We start from the raw sequence: 15,911 nt of genomic DNA on the forward strand, positions 1-15,911 counted from the left end.
CGGAACATCATGCCGGTTTACATTGTAACAAATTAACAAGAGAGTGAAATATAATGAACAGGGAAGGGGAAGGGGGAGCAGCAATGAAGGAGGAGAGAGGACAGCAGTAGGAAGGATAGAGAAGGAGAGATTTTATAGGAACATTTGAAATATAAATTAACAATAGACAATATATGTACAGGTGGGCTTGGTGGGTACCAGACCATTGATGTCAGTGAAAGGGATAGAAGGCGGGGGGGTGGGGGGGGAAGGATGAGCTAAGGGTGGAGGAGAGGAGCTAATAACACTGTATTTAGGAGTCTTTGCTAGGGAGAAGAAACACTGTATTTTGGAGACTTTGCTTGGGGGGGAAGAGAAGGGGAGAGAAAGGAGAGGCAGATAGGAGGAGGGGATGGTGAGAGGGCTGAGGGGTTAGAGAGCAAGCTAGGTTTGGTCAACATCTGGATACACTAGTGTGAAAAGCCAGGTTTTGAGCCCTTTTTTAAATTTAGAAAGGTTAGGTTCTAGGCGGAGGGCCGTGGGCAGGGTGTTCCATAGGGAAGGGCTGGCAATGGAGAAAACCTTCTCTCTGGTTGAGGTGTGGTGAGCAGTTTTTAGGGAGGGGGTGTATAGAGTTCCAGCAAGGTTGGATCTGGAGGGGCGGGTTGATGATCGGAAAAGTGGTGCCAAGTGTGATTTTGATTGTACAACAGATTGTGGAGAATGGTGAGTGTTTTGTATTTTATGCAGGAGGCTATAGGTAACCAGTGGAGGTCTTTTAGGATAGGGGTAATGTGATCAGATTTACGTGTGTTTGTGAGAATTCTGGCCATGGCATTCTGTAATAATTGGAGGGGTTTGATAGTAGAGAGAGGGAGGCCCAGAAATAAAGAATCTACATGTTTATTAACTCTGAATCGGGTCCGGCATTGGTGGATTACGCTCTTCATCGTCCTATGACAAAAGGAGTCGGAGTCGATGCCGGTGGAGGAATCGCTGGTCTCTGAGGCATAGTCTGTTTGGAAGGAGCGGGCACCAATGGAAGTGCGCTGATAAGGTTGTTTAGCCTTTTGAGTGGAGCCAACATCATAGGCACCAGGTCAGGCCACGGCATATGGGGGGGGGGGGGGGGTGTCTGTGCCGGTGGCAATTTAAAACCTCAAAGCACACGTAGGACTACCTCTTGGACCATCCAGTCCAATTCCTCCCGGAAGGCTGGGGTTGGTAACACAGATGCTGGGGTTGGAGGCTTGATAGGCGTTGCCAGAGGATCCACAGGAATTTGTGAAGTCTAGTCTCCCGGCACCATTGCAGGTGGGGGAACGCCTTGGTGTCCCGGGTCCAGAGAAGGATGGGGGCTCCTCTTCCCGGGACTTCTTGAACGGTGGTTCCAGCGATGTCTATGGCTTGTCGGTGCCCGCACCGGAGTAAGTTTCTCATTGGTGCAGATGACTGTGCTCTTCTCTGTGCTCAGCCTGGTCCTTCTCCAGCGCCGAGGACGAGGAGGCTTTTGGGCATGACGATGCCGGTGACAGCCGTTCCCCGGAGTCCCGATGTTGATGACGTAGAAGGCTTCTGGCTCAGTGCGCTCTTGGCCAGAACTGATGGAGAGGAGAGCTTAGAGGCGAACAGGTGCTCCATTTTCTCTAGACTGGCCCAGTGGCCTTTAGGGGTCATTGGGCACAGCTAGTGCACCATTGGACGTAGTGGGAAGGCCCCAAGCATAACACACAGACGTCATGAGGGTCCATAATGGACATAGACCTTGACCCTCTGGGTACTTCCGAAAACTGGTCGCCATTTTTCGAAAAAATAAGGGCTGCGTGCAGTCGTCTGGCACTGATTGAAGCATCGCTGGGAACAGACTGCAAAGAACGAGGTAAAAAAAAACTTACCGGTGTCAGCGGTCGATGGGGGACCCTGGGACTGGGAAAAAAAAAGTTCCGTGAGGAAAAAAGTTGTGAGAAATTCTCACAGAGCTCCTGAAACCGCAAGGCAACTGCTGCGTGGAAAAAAAAAAAAAAGACTGAAGGGGAACCCCTGCTGAATGCAGGTTTAATGGCATACTGGGCATGCTCAGTGAGCCAGTCAAAGTCCTAGAAACTTTGACAAAAGTGTTCCGTGATAGGGCTCCATCCCGATGTCACCCATATGTGAAGGCTACCATCCTGCTTGTTCTGGGAGAATTTAAGTATTGCTGGAGAGAAATTTTTTTTTTTAAACTCAGAGGTTTTCATAAATACAATGCTGAATGGTCCTGAAAATCTGTACTGCACAGCATACTAATTAAGAAATATGAAAAAGACTTAACTAAACATGTGTGTCTGAAATGACTGATCCCATTTTGACAACATCCAGGATTCAAAAATGGCACATCGTGATTTTTGTTTACCTTTGGCTGTGCAGTGCTTTGCTCGAGCCATATACATAATGGCCACTGTTCAAATCAATGGATGAAATTTTTGATTCAAAAAGTTCAGGGTAAAAAACAGTCCGGCCTCTGACAACATTTCTTGCAGAATTTGTCAATATTTTTTAATCTTGTGACAGTTTTATTGTTGTATAACAATATTTTGTTTTCTGACTGGACATACTGTTGATTGGATTTTATGTATGTTTTTTATTGTAAATTGCTTGGATAAACTGCTTTAGAGGTGGTATATTAAATTCAATAAATAATAATTTTAACTTTAGAGTTTGTTCAAGACCATAGATTCTCTTGTTAATATACCCTCTGTTTCATTCACCATGATTTCATGTAGAGCAGGTGTGTTGTCTGCCATAGGGAGCACAACAGCAAAAATGTTCTGACATAAATAGGGCTTAAAATGGCCTTATCAATCTCAGAGGTGAAAGCTAAAATATTAGTTAAATGATTAAAAACTTGCTGCTTGAATGCCCTTAAGTCTTCCCTTTCAATGTTTAAGGGACCTCGTTCCTTTTATTTATTTTTTTAAACCAACAAGAAAATTAGTGAAGATTTAAAAGTTTCTTAGAGGAGCTTTTATGTCCTTAATATATGTATGTATATATGCTCTAAATTGGTTCAACCAAGAACCATCTAATGGGAATGGGAGCATAACAAAATGTTGGCTCGCTATTCTGTAAAGAATACAGGTGCATGGTCCAAACATTTCTTTTTTTCTTTAATTTGAATCATGCGCCAGACCAGCAAGATAAAACACTATTGCTCCATCAGTAGTTCTTTCATTAGCTGGAGGCAGCGAGTACAGGCTCAAACCGGTCCACACTCAATGGATGTAGTAGTGATATCACAGATCAAAAAACAAAAACTGAATGTTCTGTCTCCATCAGCTGGATGAGGGAATAAACCCAATCATTCTGCACTGGTGTAGCAAAGAGAAAAAAAGAAGGATATATATTTTCCAATTTTTTTTGCTATTTGATTTCAGATAGAAAAACTTAGGATTTCTCCCTTTACCATAAACCACATAACAGTTTTATCCAGAAATCAGATTTCTATGTTCTTATTTTTCCTAGAAAAAGATGTGTGAAAACCCCTCATAGAACATAACAGCAACAATCCTCTCTAAGCAGAATTAAGTCTGCAAAAATAAAACCAGTTTAAAAGAAAACCAACAAGATAGGTATAATTTCTACCTGACCTTTTTGCCTGAGGAAGGTAACTAATTAAAAAAACAAACCCCAAAAACAGTCTTTGGGAATATCATCTGTAGGCTTAAACACATTTTTGGTTCTCTTCATTATTTGGCCTTGGTCATTTTTAAGTACACTTACTAGGGAAATGAAGCAGAACCAGGAACCAGCACTGGAGGATTCTTCCAGAATTCATCCAAGACATACTGAATTATTTTTCCAAGGTCGGAGTGCATTGTAAACTGGAAGAAAACAGAACTCAAAGTCAGATAATCGTGCGTGTCTTAAGTTCAAACCATAATTCATAGCAAGAGAAAACAATACTATCAGCCAGTGATTCTCAACCTGGTCCTTGAGACCAACCCACCCAGCCTGTTTTTCCAAATATCTAGAATATATTTCATGCATATTTACATGCATGGCCTGAAGTGTATGTAAATATATTTCATACATATTCATTCTGAATAGCCTGTTCAGACTAGCTGGGTGGGTCCCTGCTACTGCAGTAAACAAATTTGTACAATGCATAGTTTGCCTGTTGTAGTGGATTATCCCTTTAAATATAGGTGGTTCTTTCAATTTCAATAACTACTGCAAAAGTAATTTGTGCAGAAAAAAAATAAAGTTCTCTCACAGTTCTCTTCTTGGGGCAAGTAAGAAACATTGCTCAGTACAACATGCCAACGTGGCCAATTTTCAGGTCTGTGGGCTCCAACACCCACTTTATTAAACAGTGAAAAACTGCTTCAAACACTGCAGGGCACACTTAAAACAGTTTGTTTTGGAAACTAAACTTCAACATCCAACTACAGGGAGGATATACCACACAAACTGAAGATGAATTTAGCTCATCGTGTCACCAGCTGCACTTTCTGCTATTCTATTTACAGCTCATCTGGCTTAAGGATCAGAGCAGCACCTTCCCCTGCTCTTCATCGTGCACAACTTTGTTTTGCTTTCAAAGGTCCCGAGTTATCCTCAAACTTCAAGAGAAGTGACATACAAGACATTTCAAATCACCAAGAGTGGTGGGGGGAGACCCATTAGAGTTGTTTGGTGAGAAGGGTTTAAGGGAAGGGGACAATGTCCAGCCCTTTTGGTAATTTTAAACGCTGAGAAAATGAGGGAGGCAGAGTTCTCAGGACTGTGGCAGAATTAGTAATATTTCTAGATTTCTCCAAAGTTGACAACCTTGACCTCTGTCTCGTCCCTTCCCCCATATCTCATCTCCCAAGAGAGTGGGGCAGGGCTTAATTTGTAGATAAAAAGGAAGTGGAATTGTAGAGGGGGGGCTAGGAGGAGGAAGAAGTGTGAGGCCAGGGTAGGGTGTGAACTGAAAGGGGGCGGGGCAGGCCAGGACTGGGCGTAAACATTTTTTCTTCCTTAACACACATATGCAAATACACTTTTCAAATTCCATTTCTGCGAGGCAGCCACAACTGATTCTGTTCTGCTTCGTCAGGTTCTGGGAGAAAAAGGTGGCAGAAAGCCCATTCTTTGTCATGCTGCCAGAAATTAAGCCCCAGGTAACATGCAAAAGAGTTGAATTAATACATGTTCAAAACTTGCAAGCAGTAGTGTAAATAAAGGCCAGGGATGAAGCCTTAATTACTAGCACTACTTTTCACAAGTACCAAAACTGTGAGCATTCAACTCCTTTTTTGTCTTTGTTTTGTTCTGCAGTATCTACTTCAGTGCCTCTCACACACACACACACATTTGGAAGCAGAGCAGCTGTTCTCTGTTGTGTGTGCTTAGGCTCCCTCCCACCCCTCTTCTTCCCTGTAGACTTCCTGGAGAGGAGGAGGAGTTGGAGAAGACCACCAATGCTGTTCTGTTTCTTAAATCTGAAGAGAAGAGGTAGAAGTGGAACTGTATTCAGGCCATTCCTACACAGATTAAGCTTTAAAGTGGGGCTGGAATAGGAAGGGTGGGTGGCTGTGCATGTGGTGCACTCTTATCTCAACTTACATGCCCCATGTACATTTGCTCTCTCTTGCCATTCCTTTGCCCACCACTTTTTTTCTTGTCCTCTCTCTCCTCTTACAAAATGCCAGGTTTGTGAAATGAGTACACACACCCTCTGGAGATCCTAACCTGTTTAGACACCCTAGTTCTTTGTGTATGGGTCATAATAATGAGGATTTCTATATTCTTTGCTTCAAGAGTCTGCATCCTTTTTTGGGGGGGGGGGGGGGGGGGGAAGGATGATATTCATGTCCCTTCACAGTTCTAAAGAGATGGTTTGTTGTTGGAAGTTGCTTGGCAGCCCCACATAATCCACAGCTCAGTATCACCAGAGCCTTCCTTGCCCATGGCCTACCTCATCCTCCACAATATATATATATATCTATAGAAACATAGAAATGACGGCAGAAGAAGACCAAACGGCCCATCCAGTCTGCCCAGCAAGCTACGCAGAAAACTCCTCTCCTCATGGCTGTGCTGTAGCCTTCCACCCATATGAGATGCGCTAATTCCGCAATGTACAAATGTAGGGAGTGGCAGCCTTGCACCAGCATGCCCTGCCCAATTCACTTCAACATGCTACCACTTGCACTTCAGACTTCAATGAACTGAGCTAGCAGCATACTGCTGCCACAACAAATCAGCTAAAGCTCTTTTTGCCAGGGGCTGGATGAGAGTGGGATTCAGAGCAGGAAGGGAAAGGGGCCAAAGTGAGAGGCCCAATGGCGTAGTGTAGCCGGAACATTTGCATTGCTTACTTCCAAATTCTGGCCTCTTCTCTACTTCTCACTATGAGGATTTTAAATCCCACCAAACTCCTATGTGAAATATTGCTAAAGGAGGCTCATATACTTAGGTATCTGATGTAGGTGTGTTTGTCATCTTCATGTCCAAAGTCATTTCTTTCCACACACTTGCACATTTCAGTGCTCGTGAGCTGGCTTCAGCAAGTTTCTGCATTGTGTAGGGACCATACTCAAAACAATGGACAGACCAAAAGGCATTGCATAATTTGCTTCTTGCTACAGCTGCAGGGCTCAGGATTGCTAGAGTAACCCCTTTTGCCACATTGGCTCGACCTTCTAAACTAGAATGCAGAGGTGATTTAGGGTCCTCCAGATGGTCCATTCCACTTCTACCCAGGTAGGGAGCTGGTCAAATCATTTTCCCCATGTAATCCCAGCAATAAGATCTCAATCATGCCTGCTATGTCTTCCCACAGGTACTCGCAGATGTGATGTAATTAACATCTGTTGTTGAGAAGACGTTCCTGTGTGACTTAAGCCATATTTTTTCTGTAGATTGTAAAGCCAGTATCTTGTATTCTCTGTTTCCCCATTTTGTCTTTGGTGGCATTACACCAGTAAGACTATCTTAAGCTTTTGAGATGAGTTGGTTTACGGCAGCCTGTGATAATTTGTTAGCTGTAATTCAGCACTGGGTCAATTTCTGATCACAGGGAGACAGTCTTTCCATACTGCCCAAGTATATTGAGCAGTGATTTAATATAAGGCAAACACAGTGGTTCAAAAATGTATCTGGGTTCTTTTATCATTCTGACTTTGCAAGCTTATGGGTGTTGTAGTTTCTAACATGGACCTTACTTCTCATGTCATCTATTTGAATTTTGAAGGAAAATGTTTGGTCCAGGATCATTTGAGTGTACACCATGCCAATTAATATTTAGTATTTCATCTGCATCACAATTGCATAGGTGGAAGAGAGCAGCCTGGGACTTAACAATAAGTATAGTGAGACCATGGAAAAACATGCAGAAACTGTCAGTGTTACACAGTAACAAGATGACTTAGAAAGATCACTTGCAGCTTTAGTGCTAGTCACTGGTATTGGAGTCGTTTTACAACATAGTGCCTTTCAAAATTCTTCAGGCCCTTAGTCATTTTTCACATTCTGCTGTAAAAAAATAAATAAATATCAAAATGCATGTTTCACTGATCTATACAAGTCTACACTTTCATCATGACAGAACAATTAAAGAAATATTCCAAAGTAATTAACAAAAATAAAACTAAAAAAAAATTCTTCATATCCTTTGTTACAGCAAATTATCTCCCGTTAAAAACATTTTCCTTAAAAGGGCCCATAATACGTTAAATAAAGCACACCTATGTCCAATCACAGTAGTTGAGCTGATCTGAATACTCTGGATGAAGAAGAATCAAACTATTTATCTTGTATAACATGAATTTGAAGAAATGGTCCAAATATGCCAAACGACGAGCTGCCAAAAGAACTTTGAAATAATGTTAAATGGTACAGAATGGGGAAGACTAAGAAAATTTCAATGTGTTTGAATATCCTATGGGGTATTGTCCATCGCTCTAAAGTGAGAACTGGTACTACCGCAATGCTGCCTTGATCAGGCTATCCCTCCAAAGTCAGTAGCTGTGGATTAAGGAAACTACTGCGGAAGATCACTGTGAAGCCTAAGAATACTTTAAAAGAACTACATACTGTATTTTTTGCTCCATAAGACGCACTTTATTTTCCCCAAAAGTGTGTGTGTGTGGGGGGGGGGGGGGTGTTTGGGTTTTTTTTAAATATTTGCTCCATAAGACGCACAAACACAAAAACCTACCCACCACCCCCCCCCCCCCAAAGACCTGCCAAAAGTCCCTGGTGGTGCAGCGGGGGTCCGGGAGCGATCTCCTGCACTTGGGCCGTCGGCTGCCAGTAATCAAAATGGTGCCGACGGCCCTTTGCCTTTACTATGTCCAGGGGCTACTGGTGCCATTGGTCGGCCCCTGTCACATGGTAGGAGCAATGGACATGGTCTGGTTCATATGGAACCGGGAAACCACTTTCGGAAGGAAGGATGGTACCGACAGGATAATGCTTGAAGTTCGGAGATGCGCCAGGCTGAGCATATCGCGATCAAGAACACTGACTTTAAAGGTCAGGACTCCCCTGCTAGGAGGTCTAGTACTAGGTTGAGGTTCCATAGAGGCACCACTTTAGTGGTGGTCGGAGTTGTTTGACCCCTTTTAGGAAACGAGACATCAGGATGAGTTGAAAGTCTGACACCATCCACTTTGGACCTGAAACAGGCCAGTGCTGAGACTTGGACCTTGAGGAAGTTGAGGGACAACCATTCTGCATGCCATCCTGTAGGAATTCTAGGATCATGGGAATCTTGGCTGTCCTCGGGAGGAGACCGCGGTCTTCACACCAAGCTTCGAATACTCTCCAGATCCGTATGTAAGACGGATGTAGAGAACTTGCGTGCCCGAAGCAGAGTGTCAAGCACGGTTTTGAATAGCCGCACTTCTTTAGGCTAGTCCTCTCAAGGGCTACACCGTAAGAGAGAATCGAGCCGGGTCTTCGTGGGAGATCGGTCCCTGTATGGTGGTAGATGCAAAGGATTCTCCGCCAATAGTCTTCGCATGTCCACGTACCATGGTCTTCTTGGCCAATCCGGGGCGACTAGTAGCACTAGTCCCCTGTGGGGTTTTATCTTGTGGATGACCCTGCCCAGTAATGGCCAGGGTGGGAAGGCGTACAGGAGGCTTTCCTCTGGCCAGGTCTGGACGAGAGCATCGATTCCCCGAGATTGTGGTTCTCATCTGCTACTGAAAAATCTGGAGACCCAGGCATTGCGACAAGTTGCTAGTAGGTCCATGGCTGGGAGACCCCATCAATTTACTATTAGCTGGAAGGCTGTGTCTGACAGCGACCATTCCCCCGGGTCTAGGCTTTCCCTGCTGAGGTAGTCCGCAGAGATGTCTTTTCCCGTGATGTGGGAGGCTGAGATTCCTTGTAGATTTATTTCCAGCCCACACCATGAGGGGATCTATTTTCAGAGACACCTGCTGGCTCTTGGTTCCACCCTGGTGGTTGACGTAGGCAATGGTTGTTGCGTTGTCCAACATGACTCGGACGGACTCGCTTCGGAGTCTGTGGCTGAAACGTAGACAGGCTAGTCTGACCACTCGAGCTTCCAGGCAGTTTATGTTCCATCCCGCCTCTTCCTTGTCCCATTGTCCCTGGGCTGTCAGTTCCTGACAGTGGGCTCCCCACCCTCGCAGACTTGAGTCTGTAGTGAGCAAGATCCACTTCGGCGTGGATAGGTTTACGTCTCTGCTTAGGTGTTCTTCCTGTAGCCACCACTGAAGCTGCTCTGTCGGTAACTGGAGGCGAATTGAGTAGTTCTGGGACACTAGGTTCCATCATGACAGTTGCGGCCGCATATGGGCCCTTGCCCACGGAACAACTTCCAGAATTGATGTCATGAGGCCGAGGACTTGAAGGTAGTCCCATACCTCAGGGCGGACCAAGGTCAACAGTTTTTGTAATTGAACCATCAGCTTCCTTCTCCGTGGAGGGGGAAGGTAGACCTTGTTCTGTTTGATATCAAACCAGACTCCCAGGTATTCTAGTGACTGGGAGGGCTGTAGACAGCTCTTGGCTGTGTTCACGACCCACTCGAGTCCTTGTAGTAGATTCTTGACTCTGGTCACGTGGCGACTCTCCTTAGGCGACTCTGCTGATCAGCCAATCGTCCAAATAAGGATGTACTAGGACTCCTTCTTTCCTCAGTGCTGCTGCCACTACCACCATGATTTTGGTGAAGGTTCTGGGGACGGTGGCTAGTCCGAAGGGTAAGGCCCTGAAGGGCTACAAAAATGATAAGGGGAATGGAACAGCTCCTCTATGAGGAAAGACTAAAGAGGTTAGGACTTTTCAGCTTGGAGAAAAGATGGCTGAGGGGGTATATGATAGAAGCGTTTAAAATTATGAGAGGTCTAGAATGGGTAGATGTGAACCAGTTATTTACTCTTTCGGATAATAGAAAGACTAGGGGGCACTCCATGAAGTTAGCATGGGGCACATTTAAAACTAATCGGAGAAAGTTCTCTTTTACTCAATGCACAATTAAACTCTGGAATTTGTTGCCAGAGGATGTGGTTAGTGCAGTTAGTATAGCTGTGTTTAAAAAAGGATTGGATAAGTTCTTGGAGGAGAAATCCATTACCTGCTATTAAGTTCACTTAGATAATAGCCACTGGCATTAGCAATGGTAACATGGAATAGACTTAGTTTTTGGGTACTTGCCAGGTTCTTATGGCCTGGAATGGCCACTGTTGGAAACAGGATGCTGGGCTTGATGAACCCTTGGTCTGACCCAGTATGGCATTTTCTTATGTTCTTATTGATAATGATGGCCCAGTATCGCAAATCACAGGAAGCGCTGGTGATGTTGATGGACCGGGTTGTGAAGGTAGGCTTCAGATAGGTCCAGGGAGGTTAAAAATTCTCCCGGTTGTACCGCCATTATAATGGAGTGTAGGGTTTCCATGTGGAAGTGTGGTACTTTCAGGTAACTGTTGACGGTCTTGAGGTCCAAGATAGGCCGGAATGTTCCTTCTTTCTTGGGAACGATAAAATAGATGGAATAGTGGCCAGTATTTTGTTGAAGCAAGTGCACCAGAGCTATTGCCTTCAGGCTGAGTAGTCTTGCTAGTGTGGTTTCCACTGCCAGTCTCTTGGAGTGGGAGTGACATGGCGATCTCATAAATTTGTCTTTGGAATTCCAGAGAGTACCCCTCTCGAATGATAGTTAGGACCCACTTGTCCAAAGTTCTCGACCCATCTTTGGTAGAATAGGGGAAGTCTGCCCCCTATGTCTTCTTCCTGTGGATGGGTCTGCATCTTCTCATTGTTGGGTATGGCCGGGGCCTGCCCCTGAGCTTGCTCCTTTCTTAATGTGCCTGTTCCGAAAGGACTGAGACCTTCCTGAAGGATGAGGTGCTTGGGACTGTGAATTCTTGTAAGGTTTAAAGCGCTGCGATCCTCAGCCCTTGGTTCTTCTGGGGGAGGAGTGCTGATATGATCTTTTGCTCCTGTCTTCAGGTAATCGGGGTACTGGAGATTCACCCCATTTGTTGTGTATAAAGGTTTTTTATTGGAACAAAAAACAAGAAGAACATATCTTGATGATACAAAAAACAATATACACACAAAATTCAAGACATGACGTGTATATGCAAAGTATAAACAACCTCTGTTCCAGTTTTCAAATACAGTAAACCAATACTATGTATGTATCCCCCTCCCCCCACCCAGACAACTGGTGTGATACATTAGGAGACAATGGAATAGACAAAGAGAACAATGAGTATTGTATGAGGGGTAGTGTCTATGCTAACATTAAAGCTAGCAAGGCGAGTACAGGCTAGCAAGGCGACGCAGGTGCACCATAGCCAGGCCTGCAAGGGCAAGGAACCTGAGACAAATGAAAGGAAAGGAATGGAGTCTAGTGGCTAACATGGCGTAGCATAGAAATATAGCAATTAATCCCTGGTAGGAGTAAACGGGAAAATAATAGGTCTGGATGCATCAACCTCCATGGGCCGTAGTGATTCCAGACACTTCCTTCAGTAGTAGGAAGGATACAATTAGTGATGGGTGGCTAACCATCGTTGGTAAGGAGCCCAGGATTTGGAAAAGGCCTCCACTCGACTATGGTGCACAGCTGTGAGCCTACTCAGTTGGTAATAATTATGCAGTCGAGCTTGGACACTGGCTAGGCTAGGTACAATGCTCTGCTTCCAGTGTAGTGCAATTTCTGTACGAGCCGCAATAAAGACCTGTTGTGCAAATCTTTGTTGATCTTTATTGAGGTCTTCATTGGGCAAATGTCAGAAGAACGTGCCAAGGGGTAGCCTTGATAGGTACTCCTATAACGGTCGATAACCATGTAGCAATCATGGGCCAATACTGGAGGAATCTTGGGCAACTCCACCATATATGGTAGTAGGTACCGGTTTCTCCACAACCCCCCCAACAGTGCTCTGAAAAGGACGAATGAAATTGATGCAATTTGGCAGGTGGGTAGTGCCATCTGTATAACATCTTATAGCAATTTTCCTGTACGCCCACTGATATAGAACACTTATGGGCATTCAGGAATATATCATCCCATTCCAGGTCTGTAAGTTCTCGCTCAAAATCAGAGACCCATGCCAATTGTTGTCGGAAGGGGGTATGCTGTCTGCTATTAAATAATGCATAAACCTTAGATATCATACCCCTCATCTGGCAAGCATTCTGGCAATAGTTTTCAAAAAGGGATCCAGTAAGTTTAAGAGCGCCAGTTCTAAGAGCACGATGGAGGGAGTGATAGACTTTAGCATATAAGAAAAAAATCGACAGGGAGCATATCATAATGACGACCCAGTTCATCTCTGGATAAACGGGGCACCCTGCACCTGAACCTGCTCTACGCGAGTAATGCCGGCGGCAATCCACTCCTGAACCGCCGCAGAATGTGAGGTATTAGGCAACAAGGAGTTAGTAAAAAGGTGCGTCAGCAACATATAATCCTCCTTACCAACCAGCATAGGTTTCCAGTAGGACCAAACCCGGAGTGTAGTCTGTAAAGCTGTGGGATAATATATGAATATTCCCCAGGTTTGTCTAGGCTGCCAAGGGAGGGCCGACAGAGGCATGTCTCCAATCATAGCTTGTTGTAAGAGTACCCACTGTGGGACCTCCTGCATTCTGTGCAGGACTATTAAAGCTCGCAGCTGCGCAGCGCTGAAGTACCAGCTGAGATTAGGGACATTTAAACCACCACTGTTTTTTGGTAAATATAGAGTGGTGCGGGCTATTCTAGGTGGCCTCTTATGCCAAATGAACCCAAAAATAATTTGTTGCCAGCGTTTGAGAATGCAGGGCTGAATGTAAATGGGAATGGTGGTGAAGAAGTATAGGAAACGAGGCAGTATATTCATTTTAGTAGAGATGTGAATCGGAACTGAAATCGGATCCGATTCACATCTCTACATTTTAGTAATAGCAATTCGTCCCATCCAAGATTGTGTGTGGCGGTTCCAATTATCTAGATCCCTCTTTAAGGAGTGGATGAGCTTGTTATAATTTAGTTGAAATAATTGGTCAGAGAGCGCTCAGATACGTACTCCCAGGTATTTTAATGCCCCTTTTGCCCACTTGAAGGGGTATTGGCTCTGAAGGCGTCCTTCGACCGCCTCTGGAAGGGTAAGATAAAGTGAATTATGAAAAATCGGAGATACTTAAAGGCCTGAAACCGCAGTAAACTGGTTAAGCTCTTGCATAATACTAGAGAGGGAGGTGGACGGGTCAGTGAGAGTGAGCATGACATCGGCAAATAAAGAGATTTTAAAATGATGACCACCCGCACGAATACCCGCGATAGAATCTGTGAGCCTGACCCTGGTGGTAAATGGATCAAAAAATAATGCAAAAAGCAAAGGTGAAAGCGGGCATCCTTGCCTAGTGCCCCGGCCTATCTCAAAGGATGTCCCATAAGTCCCATTCACTTTAACCCGGGCCTGCGGGTGATCATAAAGTTTCTTTACCAAATTAACAAAGAGACCACCAAAGAACATACGGGAAAGTGTATGAAACAAAAAAAGCCAGTGAACCAAGTCAAATGCCTGTTCCGCATCCAGAGAAAGAAGAACGGCAGGCATATGAGTGTGATGAACATAATCAATAATGTCGACTATCCTCCTAACATTATCAGCTGCAAGCCTACTAGGGACAAAGCCAACTTGATCAGAGTGAACAAGATTAGGTAGTACCCCATTGAGACGAGCAGCCAACACCCGGGCGAGGATTTTCAAGTCAATATTAATCAGGGAAATGGGATGGTAGGACCCACACTGTGTAGGGTCACAGCCCGGCTTAGCTATGACCGATATCCCCGCAGTGTTACTGTCCTGTGCTATCCCTTTCGCCGTTGCGGAGGGAATTAAACATATTGGTAAGGGGTTCTACAATGGTAGGGGCAAAACTACGATAATAAGATCCAGTAAACCCATCGAGCCCAGGTGCTTTACCAGGCTTCAGATTTTTAATGGCCTCTGAGACTTGTATAGGCTGATCTAGAAATGCCTGTTGCACAGAGTAAGAGTGGGGAGTGGTACAGCATCCAAATAACAACAGATAGCAGCCTCCTCAATACCCTGGTTTCCCGTATACAGCTTGGCATAAAAAGTCGAGAAAGAGTCACGAATCTCCTCAGATGTTGTAACAATAGATCCTTGTGCATTATGAATTTTGGCAACTACAGTTTGGGACTGGGCAGCCTTAAGTTTCTGGGCTAGATAGCGTCCAGCCTTGTTGCCGCCTTCAAAAAATTGTTGCTTCAACATGAGGAGATGATGACTACTGGCTGTGTCATCGAGGGATCTCAAAGCATCTTTTGCCCTAAGGATTCTGTGATAAGTGGATTTGGCGCCATCAGCTACATGTTGTTGAGTTAATATAGTGACCTCCAACAAAAGAGAAGAGCGTTCTTTCTCCCGCTCCCTATTACAGCAAGCTGCCCTAGCGATAAAGCACCCTCTTAACAACTGCTTTGGAGCAGTCCCACAAGGTCATAGGCGTGTGTCACCCTTGGCGTTGGTGCAAAAATATTCCTGAAGTTGGGTTGTGGTGCGGTGTACATACTCCTTATCTTTTAATAAACTATCATTAAGACGCCAGGGTTTAAAACCCTGGTCTCGTTCCCCGATCCGTACCTTGATCCAGACAGGAGCGTGGTCAGACCACGTCATAGGCTCTATACTCGTCTCAGAGACAGCATTTTGCAAATGGGAAGAGACAAACAAATAGTCAATACGGGAGTATGTGCCATAGGGAGAGGAGAAAAAGGTATAAGAACGAGAGTGTGGATAATGTTGCCGCCAGACATCCACCAGACACCATCTACTCAGAAAGGATTGCCATTCTTTCCTCATCCCAGGAGATGCAACGCTCCGAGACGAGCTGTCTAACAAAGGATCATATACCGCGTTGAAATCACCTCCCACTATGAGTTCACCCTCCCCATGTGTTGATAGCAACTGATCTATTTCATTGAGAAATGGGGTTTGGGTGGTATTCGGAAAGTATACATTCAGCAAAGTAACTACACATGAGCCCACCCTCAGTTTAAGAAGGAGATATCTGCCACGGGGATCAAAACACTTAGCCAGGACCTCATGTGTCAGGGAATTGGATATAAGGACACCCACTCCCGCATAACGAGATAGTTTGGTACTGGCTGCCCAGTAAGACAGAGTATGAAGGGAACGTGAGGAGTCGTTCATGATGCTTGCGCACATGGGTTTCCTGAACATAAACAATAGTGGCCCCCTGGTTCTGCATTTCCCTCTTTAATAAGAGGCGCTTGCGTGGAGTGTTGAGCCCCTTTACATTAAGGGAGACAATTCTATACGCCATAAGAAATCATGGGGTAGGTCGCCGCCCCCAGTCCTGCCCACCACCCAGCCAAACAGAACAAAGAACAAAGAAAACCCCTTGCAAACCAAGCTAGAGAAATTCCAACAATGTCTACA

The 15,911-nt window shown here is 44.9% G+C and overlaps 1 protein-coding gene across 4 annotated transcripts in view; it reads right to left on the bottom strand.

Moving 5' to 3' along the window:
* The window catches only part of VPS37A (VPS37A subunit of ESCRT-I), a 109,343-nt gene that overhangs the window by 45,509 nt on the left and 47,923 nt on the right, over positions 1 to 15,911 (bottom strand). For all 4 annotated transcript variants that reach the window (XM_029587117.1, XM_029587110.1, XM_029587104.1 and 1 more), the window contains exon 4: positions 3,739 to 3,839. In XM_029587117.1, the coding sequence (XP_029442977.1) occupies positions 3,739 to 3,839 (101 nt within the window). The remainder of the gene's footprint in view (positions 1 to 3,738; positions 3,840 to 15,911) is intronic.

This window comes from Rhinatrema bivittatum, chromosome 1 (genome assembly GCF_901001135.1).
Source record: "Rhinatrema bivittatum chromosome 1, aRhiBiv1.1, whole genome shotgun sequence".
NCBI lineage: Eukaryota > Metazoa > Chordata > Amphibia > Gymnophiona > Rhinatrematidae > Rhinatrema > Rhinatrema bivittatum.